Raw genomic sequence first — 11,025 nt, forward strand, 5'->3', positions numbered from 1 at the left:
ACTGTCCTCATATTGTTTTAAGCTGTGAAGGACATGAGTGTGTTTCAGTTGCCTTCCTCATGTGGTTGGACCAACAACTCTAGTGTGTGTTACACTGTCCTCATATTGTTGGTAGCAGAACTGTACAGTGTTAAGTTTCTTTAGAATCTGGTATAAGGAAGTCGGATCCTTCTGTAATAATGTTCACTGCTACAAATATGATCTGTAGTTGATCATCTAGTCGGGATTTATACTAGAGAATGTTTCTGACGTTATATTGTTGTCTTTTGTTGCAGACACCAAGTGCTGAGGTCCTGTCTCAGCCTCATACAGACCAATCGGTGAGTGACTTACCCACTTCATTCTTCCAACAGGTTACACATCATATTTTTGTATTTGGTATCAAGTATATGTGTCAGATGGGCCTAGTGCATAAATGAAATGTACTTTAATTGTATTAAAACAATCAGTTTCAGTCAAAGTTAACCAAAATCAACATTAGCATTAGGAGAAAGTAATTGTCTATACCAGGGTGCCCAATCCCAGTCCTCGAGAGCTACTGTCCTGCAGCTTTTAGATGCATCCCTACTCCAACACAGCTGAATCAAATAGTTGGATTACCAATTCGGCATGCCATCAAGTCTGGCAAAGGCCTGATAACGAGCCATTCATTTGATTCAGGTGTGCTCAACAAGGACGCATCTAAAAGCTGCAGGGCAGTAGCTCTCGAGGACTGGGATTGGGCACCCTGGTCTATACCATTTGTTAGTCCAAACTTACCCTTAAAGCATCAGCTTGATCTTTATTCTGACTACATTTGATATTTTTGTCCTTTTACACATGTTTTGTCCATTTAACCTCCCGCTGATCAGTTTACATGATTTAATTTCTGGGGAAATAGATGGCTTTACATCAGTGTTGGGTTTAGAGCTTTTATTGACAACAGCAGGAGAAGTTAGAAGTCAGGAACATGAACTCTACATGTGTTCAGTCGTCATGTCCTCATATTGTTTTAAGCTGTGAAGGACATGAGTGTGTTTAAGTAGAAGTCCTCATGTGGTAGGACCAGTGATTGTAGTGTGTGTGTTACACTGTCCTCATATTGTTTTAAGCTGTGAAGGACATGAGTGTGTTTAAGAAGAAGTCCTCATATGGTAGGACCAGTGATTGTAGTGTGTGTTACAATGTCCTCATATTGTTTTAAGCTGTGAAGGACATGAGTGTGTTTCAGTTGCCTTCCTCATGTGGTTGGACCAACAACTCTAGTGTGTGTTACACTGTCCTCATATTGTTGGTAGCAGAACTGTACAGTGTTAAGTTTCTATAGAATCTTGTATAAGGAAGTCGGATCCTTCTGTAATAATGTTCACTGCTACAAATATGATCTGTAGTTGATCATCTAGTCGGGATTTATACTAGAGAATGTTTCTGACGTTATATTGTTGTCTTTTGTTGCAGACACCAAGTGCTGAGGTCCTGTCTCAGCCTCATACAGACCAATTGGTGAGTGACATACCCACTTCATTCTTCCAACAGGTTACACATCATGTTTTTGTATTTAGTAATCAAGTTTATGTGTCAGTTGGGCCTAGTGCATAAATTAAATGCACTTTGATTGTATTAAAACAATCAGTTTGAGTCAAAGTTTCCCAAAATCAACATTAGCTTTACTTCTTTGTGAAGATCTTAGGAGAAAGAAATTGGCGTACCATTTGTTAGTTCTAACTTTCCCTTTAAAGCATCAGCTTGATATTTATTCCTACTAAATTTGATATTTTTGTGTTTTTGTGTTACATTGTCCTCATATTGTTTTAAGCTGTGAAGGACATGAATGTGTTTTGTAGCCTTTCTCAATTGGTAGAACCAACAACTCTAGTTTGTGTTACATTGCTCCTTTAAAGTGCTCCAGTAGAAAGCAAGGTTTAAGAACATTTTGTATTCACATTATAAACTATAAACTAGAATATTTTCTATCTTTTCTTGCATTCACATTAAGATATTTTCTTTTGTTTCCATTTATGACAGCTGGGAAGGTGAGAAGCAAGTGGACAAATGATGAAGTAAAGGTTGCTGCAAAGTACCAGGTAAAAGGAATGTGACTGCTGCTTCCAAGCAGAGCCGGCAGCTCGTAAAGGCAGAGACTGGGTTGCCATAAAGTACTACATCCACAACAGGATCATTGCATTAAAAAGAAAGATGCAAGGAAAAAAGAAACAACCAAGAGAGATACTTTGTTGCTTCCACAGTTATGTCAATATTGTAGTTTTCTGTATTGCATTGTTCTTACTCATAAATCTGTGGTTTATGCTGGGTGCTTTTTCCAATTAAATGATAAGAAAGGCAGATAATGTTCCACGTTTTTATTGACATGAACATTCACTACAAAATGAATTAATGCATTACAATATTAAGACTTAAAAAGTAGACTGACCACATTTGACCTATGTCTTTTTTTAAGTCTCTACACAGCTCATATTTACTGTTTTATTAACACATAAATGTCTGATATTTCTGTCAGAAGTTACCCGACTGGTGAGCATTACTATTGTGCATCCATGCCTATTATATTGTAATCTCAAAAGGAGCCAAGCTTAAAAATACAGAACCTACCCTTACCTGGTCCTTATAAGTCATATATACTTGAAAATTATGTGTTTCCATGGGCTTCACAATTCACCTAAACATGAAATATCAGTGTGTGACCTTATGGTACTCATAAGTCACATAAACCTGACAGTGTCCTCACAAGTAGCATTAAATTCAGGTTTGACCAAAATTTCACCCTAGCCAAAATCTCAACAGATGGGCGTGTTCCTGGAAGCATGGGTCAAACTTTGTGTGATTCCCATGCCTCTAGGACCTTCAGAAAGGCACGTTCCCATTTGTCACATTTTTGTCATAGGTCCTGATATTTCACGAAAACACGTATGTGTGTGTGTGTGTGTGTGTGTGTGTGTGTGTGTGTGTGTGTGTGTGTGTGTGTGTGTGTGTGTATTCTGAGAGTTTCTGTAACAGGTACAGCTTGCACAATGGATTTGAGGTTCTGCTGTCGATCATTGTCCTTGTTGTTAAATCAAACCAATTACATTGTAATTGGTGGTTTTGGCCAGATTGTTGTTTTCAGTATGAGCTTATCTAGATGTTGCTTTGCATAATGTGATTTTTGTGATAGGTTGCAAGTAAGTTTCATTTTAATGATTTTTCTGTGTACACCTGAGTTGTAAAACGTAAATGCAATCCTTTGTGTAGTTATCTGTACTTTCACTTTCCTTTTCTGACAAGCAGGTGTAGTTTTATCTCAAAGCATTCTTAAAATTCCAAATTCAAAACACTTGAAGTTCCTTTTTTTTTCCTTTTCTTTTGCCGCATTGCTTTTATACAATATATCACATTAATTAACAAAACCTATAACTTGCTCTTAAGTCTCAAAACTTTTACATACTGCAAAGTAGCCTAAGTTGGATTTTTTTTATTTCTGGAAAATAAAAATCGTAAATGGAAAACATCTGCTATCTGCTGTTTAATTTTATGCACTGTATGTTTTTAATCGAGTGAAAAAGATGATAGATAGATAGATAGATAGATAGATAGATAGATAGATAGATAGATAGATAGCTTCTTCATCTTCTATCCTCCTTACTTAACAGCCATGAATCTGTATTGTGGATATCAAGATAGCTTAGCAGCCCTTTGATTAAATGAAAAGACCAAGTTTACAGGACATCTGTTAGGAGATCTGGGAAAAGATTACTCAGCCTCATCTCATACAGACAGAGCAGCAAATGATGTAATTAAGGCCAAAAAAATACTGCCTCTTGGCCTTGGCCTCTTGCCTCATTCAATCTTTTGTAGTGTAATATAATAATACGATTCCACATTACAGAATGCACAAAAAAGAAATAAAATATTTAAATTCCTGTTGCTTAATACACTTGAGAAATTGTAGAGCTGTCGACTGCAATTTTAAATGGAAAATTAATAAGTTTAGATTTAAATCTTTGTGAGACGTAGAAGTAGAAGATAAAGAAATTAATATGACTAGCAGGCCAGACTATGGGCCAAACCAGGGCACTGCATTCATATTGTGTCAAGATGATTCATACACCAGAAACACAAAACTGATGTAATGTTCTTACTTTGCATTCTAATTGATTTTTTTCCAAACCTTGTTTTCTATGGCCCTCGGTTTGTTATTTCTGAAGCTGAGATGAGCTGAAGGTTCACAAGCTATGAGGACTAGCAGATACACAAGTCATTAAAAGACATCACTGTCACTGGTCTTTCTGTTCAATGCAACTACTATGGGGTAAATCATGTAAAGCCAACAGCTTTATTCTGGTGTACAGGGGGGGGGGGTTGTACAAAGAGACTCTTATTGCTACTTATCACCAGTAAATTTGTCATTTTTATGTGATTTTGATTAAAATATTCTATTTAACAAAAAAATAGTATATCAAACTAATGGGTGTATCCCTCCAAGCTAAACATTCACACTAATAATTCTGTTATGTCATCTCAAGCAACTAAACCTCAGACCTTCTGTACCTAAAGGCAGCTTTCAAATGAGTCTAATTTCCCTCATCTGCTTCTTTCCCACGCTCTAAAGCCTCTTGGCCTATCATGTCTTAAGTCTGTGTTTACAGAAATATTTCCGAGCTCAGTGCATGGAGCAGAAAAACTCTGGTTACAGGATGTAACATTTATTTGGAGATTATTCAATATACTAGAAGTTCTGTCACTAGAATATATGCTGCATTATCCAGGTGTGTCAAAAATATTACAGAAAATACAACAACTATTACTATTTCTTACCTAATAAAGAAGGAAATGCATGAAGTGTGTTACTAAGATTAAGCCCCAGTTTTGCCCAGCCACCAACCCTTGCAATGAAGAAATACCTAACGCAGTATGACACATACTGAGTGTGTGTGACTGTCTCAATCTGCCCTTTTCCAAAGAACTTCAATCATTTAGTTTCTCTGAGCAGTATGCTTCCAATCCCAGCAAACAGCTGGCCTGGCATTTAGAACACATGGGGATTAGTGGGTTGATTTATTTAGAGGCTCAATCCAGAGTCTGACCATTGCACCACTTATGATGCCAAGATCACCTCTCTGCTGGCTTTGCTGATGATATTTTCATTTTTCTTTTATTGATTTTGTCCATATTCTGCATGTATGAAGAAGCCATATTTAAATGAATCCCAAAATTTGCTTATGTTTACAATCAATCTAAATCATGTCTGCATCTAACAATATACTTTCCTGTCTATAGATGCATTTAGAAGATCAAAGTCTCCATTTAGGGGTTGTAAGAAACATTTTACAGTTTATCATATATATTTTCTTTAATTGATTCTGTGCGTTTTTATATCTGCTGTGATTGTTAACTGCTGCTGGATTAAACTAATCTGTAGGCGCCTGATATTTTACATCTGGCTTAGTCTCCTGAGTCAGTATAAGCTCAGTTGGCAATCATATGTTTTTAGTCTGCCACACAGACAGGTTTGCAGAAGCCGTGTGGGCGTGTGTAGAAGGTGCAGGTGTGTCGATGTGCTTTGATAGCGTGCTTTAAAAAAACAAAAGAATCTGTGAAGCAAAGTGGATTTCCCACTTGCCATCGTCTCTCATTGGTTGTCACGAGGGCCTGATTTGCATATGGTGGGAGTGTCCTGAGCCAGCAGTGGGATGAATGACTTGTTCAAGTCAGATAGAAATAAGGCATAGCACTTAGCAGAGGTCTGCACAGCTCAACGCTCAAAATGCCTGGGTTACTTAAGCTGCTCCTCTTCCTGCTATGAGTGGAAAGTGCTACAAACGGACATAAACATGTTCAACAGCAGACATCCTAGACTCAGCAAAAGAGGAAGACTATGGGTAAGTTTCACAACAATTTGCTTTACAAACAGAATTTAATGTTACGCAGCTACACACATGTTAGATGGCTTTGTGAGCACCATTTCATGTCATTAAGGCAGACATAGGATTAGGCCCTTATACATCATACTGTTTTTCATTCTCATCTTCCTCTTAAACTTGTGCAGATAAACCTTGATTTCATAACAATCTAATTTCAGGGACTGATTTAAACACTTCATAAACTGATCATATGGATGTTACTTAGGTATCAGAACAGCTCTGTAACTGATAGGAAAACAAAATATTTATTTTTAATGAGAATAAGAATAATATGTCCCAAATATCTATTTCTTTACTAACTTTAATTAAACCGCAACATCTTCATCTTTTAACATCTTTTCTTGTGTTTACAGGGATTGTGCATCCTTTTGCTTTACACCAACCCCCTTTCCTGTTTGGCAAATTTCAGTCAAGCAAAAGAGCTCATCTATAAGATAAAGGAGGGATTACCAAGGGGGACTTTTATAGGGGCTATTGGAGTAGATTTAAATTTGGATTTCTCTGTTGACCCCCCCTTTATATTTAGTCTCACTCAAAAGAAGGTCAGTGAACAGTATGTGAACCTAAATAATACCACCGGGGAGCTTTACACATCTGCTACAGAGATTGACAGGGAGACTCTCTGTGCTGATAACTTAGAGGGGCAGGGATGTGTCCTCTCACTGGATGTGTTTGTGCTGCCTCAACAATACTTTCAGCTTGTCAAAGTAAAGATTTTAATTGAGGATGTTAATGACAACAGGCCAAAGTTTCCCACGGATGAGATCACTATGTCTGTCCCTGAAAACACACCAATCAATGCTCGCTATGCAGTAGAGCAATCGGCAGTTGACCCAGACCTGGGTCCTCATGGAGTGCAAACCTACTGGCTGGTTAATGACTTTGGAATGTTCACATTGGATGTTGAGGAGAATGAAGGAGGTGAGCTGACGCCTTTCCTCATAGTGACAGAAGCTTTGGACCGAGAGACTCAGGCGGAATACATTACCGATATAATTGCAGAGGATGGGGGGACCCCTCCTCTACTTGGCGCTGCGACTTTGAAAATTGTCATCACGGATGTGAATGATAACTGTCCCCAATTCAAAGAGTCACAAATTAATGTCACTCTGCATGGGAATACCACCAAAGGGGTACATTTGGCACGTCTGCATGCTTTTGACCCTGACCTTGGTGCTAATGCTCAGATCAGCTATGCTTACAGTGAACGCGTGCCAAGGGACACCAGGAGCTTGTTCCATTTGGACAAAATTACAGGAGTGATCAAGCTCGGAGGGAAAATAGACACTGGCACAGCCACATTTTACAAACTCACTGTTCTGGCTACTGGACCTGGTTGTATTCCTGCTGTAGCCACTGTTACTGTCCATATCATCAAAGTTGTCACTGGACCCCCTACTGTCATACCCCGGTACATTGCGCCAGAAAAAGATGGGGTGGTAACAATAAAGGAATCTGAACCAGCTTTTTCTCCAATTGCTTTTTTTACTGTTAAAAACATTGATAAGAACCAAAGGGTGGACTGTTATTTAGAAGGACCTGGTCCCTTCAGGCTGAGCCCCTATCAGCTGTTCAAGAATGAATACCTGTTGGAGACAACAGAGCCCTTGGACTTTGAGAGGACACAGGAGTATGATCTTATTTTGGTTGCTAATAGCACCCGTGGGATAGTTATCAAGACCTTTCTTAAAGTGCAAGTTTTGGATGAGAATGACAATGCCCCTGTGTTTCAGCAGTCTTTGGTGGAGATATCAGTTGAAGAAAACAATCCACCAAACACTTTTCTCACTCAGCTCCAAGCGTCAGACCAGGACAGCGAAAGCAGAGGGGAAGTTCTTTACCTCCTCGGAGGCGATGCCCCTGGAATTTTTGTTGTGGATCGAGTTACAGGTATCCTGACTGTGGCCACATCGCTGGACCGTGAGGAGAAAGAGACATACCGGTTAATCGTGAGAGCGGTGGACCAGGGGACACCCAGGAGGGAGGCAATTGCAACAGTGGTGGTGACCGTGCAAGATCGCAATGACAACAGTCCCCGATTCATCAACAAGGATTTCACTTTCTTTGTGCCAGAGAACTTCCCAGGTTACGGTGAGATCGGTGTCCTCTCTGTGACTGATGCTGATGCTGGGGAAAATGGCTGGGTGGCCCTCTCCATCCTGAATGGCAGTGACATTTTTATGATTGACACAGGCCGAGGGGCACTGAGGGCAAAGACATCACTGGACCGGGAGCAGCAGGGGACCTACCAGCTATGGATTGAGGCTGTTGATGGTGGGGAGCCTGCTCTCTCCTCTGTCACAATGGTTACCGTGCTGCTGCTGGATGTAAATGACAACCCACCAATCGTCCTCTTTCCTCAGTCGAATCAGTCTTACATGCTAGTGCTGCCCAACACTGTACCAGGAACGTCAATCACAGAGGTGTACGCTGTGGATAAAGATACAGGGATGAATGCTGTGATCGCCTACAGTATCATTAAAAGGAAAGGCGGTGAGCCCGGGTCTTTTGCCATTGACCCAGAAACAGGAAATATCACATTAAAGAGGGAGCTCAGCAATCGTGGCCTATACAGCCTTCTGGTGAAGGTCAGTGATCATGGTCAACCTGAACCGCTGTACTCAACAGTCATGGTTAACTTCTTTGTCAATGAAACAGTGAGTAATGAAAGTTACATTCAAAGTCTGCTGACCAGAGAGGCTGACATAGAGGTAGAGGAGAGGCCCTGGTACATTGGCCAGATGGCAGAGGGGCCTGAGAGGTATGAGCCGTTCCCGTGTCAGCCTGTTCTCATTGCTCTTTCAGTGACGTGTCTGGGGCTGTTCTTCTTGGTTGTCACGCTGACATCTTACATATGCTGTAGGAGGTTTAAAAAGAACAGGATGAAAAGATCAGAAGTGGAAATACCTTTAAAAATTCAAAATGACTCCATGCAGGTTGTGAACAGAAAGCTCAGACAGATCTCAAACATCTGATGTTCAGTTGTTTACTCGTTCAAAAAAAAAAAAAAAACACCACCACTGTTTACATGAATGTTTACAAAACTCACTGTAAGAACTTTCTCTTACATGAAGTTCCTCTTTTGGGTTTTTGTCATGATTGTTTTTTGTCAAATGCCACCGCTTTCTGTCAACTGTTGGCAGGCAGCAACGGTGTCATTACAAAAACATCACAGTAACTCAGTGAATATTACCAAGGTCCCATGTAAATACTGTATAAAAAGATTTACAACTTTATATACAAGTTTTGCATTTGATTGGTAAGGACAAGAGACACTGCTTTAGAGAAAAAAATGCATCTCTTTACACCATCTGTCACTTGTATCGGTTATACAAATATTATTGAAAAATGAATGTATTTCCAAGTTAAATGTTTATCTATATTCATGAGGTAACCGTGAGGTCTGTAATACAGAAAAGGGCAATCAAAGTGAATTGGAAAAGCTAACACAGAATACGTGAATGCCATAAAACGTCATTCTATACACGACAACCGCAATGACAACAGACCAAACTAGACTAACAAACAAACTAGACGTCTCTTCCCAGAGTTTTCACTTGTGTCTTACTTTCTACTTTTGCTCAGTTGTTGTGCAATGATATAGTAAATGTAAATGATAATTGAGTGACATAATGTTCCAGAAAAAAAAGCTTGTAGGTGCACCTTGAGTTTTTTTTTTTGTTTGTTTGTTTGTTTGTTTTTGTCCTCTTTTCTTTTCTTTTTATCAATAAAAATTCCGCACAGCTGTTGTGCCAAATCAGCACAACAACAAAAAATCACATTTTCATCACTTTGCTACTGGAACTGTGTCCAAACGTGTCGAAAAAGCTACTTTTAAGTTAAATACATCACTTTCCTTTATAGAGTCATGCAATTCTCAATGTGTCTGTGAAAATATGCAAGTGTTTGTGATAGACTGTTTGTAACTATTAAAGATACTTTATTTTTATAATACACTGGATTTTATTCTGTATTGATTTCATTATGTCTTGCTATCACATGTATGTCCTACATGCACTCAGATGTGTGTGTCTAAACTTTAAGGTTTAAAGTACCTGCCACTCAGATTGACTGGTATAAATGTAATTTATATGCTTGAAAGTACAGAAAGAAAACAAGCTTGTAGTTTGGATTAAAATAAACTGAAAAACACAAAGAATGTAGATTTTCTACCTTTGATTCAATCTAAATAAGCAAATGTACTTTAAATGTAAGGAAGGAAATTGATTGATACTGATTGGCACCTAATAAAAAATACATTTAGACTTCATCTTCTTCATATATTAAATTTGGTATACAAATTAAGTGCCTGTTGTATCTCACAAAGGGCGAGTGTCATTGAAGGAGTTAAAGATCAAAAGCACGAGATCCTGTATTGTTGTTGCCATCACCTGTGAAGAACAGACCTGGTGAGGTAATACCAAGATTCCCACTAAGAAGGAAAAACATAGTGCTACAGCTGCTCGTGTCTGGTGTGTTTGAGGATCAAATTCACATTTCTCACCTCTCTTGAGTGGTATTCGCAATCACTGTGCTTTTCATTCCACAACAACTTTGGGATATATCTGGAAACTGTGAAAGTGCTTCTGACACATTCTCCTCCAACAGATCAACTCAGAAAGCCTTTTGGTTTGTAAAGCTGCTTTTTCTCTGCCCTGTGCTTCTTTGTTGTATTTGTATGTTTGCTATGAAAGTTATGTGGGCAAAAAGACTTTAGGACTCTTTGTACCTGGGCTAACTACTGTGTACACCCTCCCAAGTGATGCACTCTGTTTGTGTTATATGCCTCTAAAACCAGTTCAGGTTTGGCTCTTACAAGACAGCAAGAATGCAAACAAACCTGTATTGAGAATGCATTCTCCAGCGCAGTTTCTCAAGTTAATACCAGCCTTTTATTTTTAACAGTAGCACGCCATTAAATCGCAGAGCACATCAGGAACTGGAAATAGCTCCGTGTAATCCTTAGTAATCACCTTGGGCTAAACTCTGTATCACAAAAAGGCTGAAATACATATGTATGCTGGATGTATACTATAATGTATTTCAGACAAGTAATAATATGGGTGGCATAAAGGAAATCAATATCATTAGTCTCATGTACTATGAGAGCTGTAACTGATTGCCCTGA

The 11,025-nt window shown here is 38.9% G+C and overlaps 1 protein-coding gene across 1 annotated transcript; it reads left to right on the forward strand.

Annotated features, from left to right (window-relative positions):
* The first annotated feature begins 5,708 nt into the window (after nt 1–5,708).
* Nucleotides 5,709–9,851, forward strand: LOC116312272 (protocadherin-20). The gene is made up of 2 exons (XM_031729651.2): nt 5,709–5,855; nt 6,251–9,851. Exons 1-2 carry the CDS (start codon nt 5,808–5,810, stop codon nt 8,870–8,872), a joined length of 2,670 nt encoding a protein of 889 aa, XP_031585511.1. The 5' UTR covers nt 5,709–5,807; the 3' UTR covers nt 8,873–9,851.
* The last annotated feature ends 1,174 nt before the right edge of the window (nt 9,852–11,025 follow it).

Source organism: Oreochromis aureus, linkage group 1 (genome assembly GCF_013358895.1).
Source record: "Oreochromis aureus strain Israel breed Guangdong linkage group 1, ZZ_aureus, whole genome shotgun sequence".
Classification (NCBI taxonomy): domain Eukaryota; kingdom Metazoa; phylum Chordata; class Actinopteri; order Cichliformes; family Cichlidae; genus Oreochromis; species Oreochromis aureus.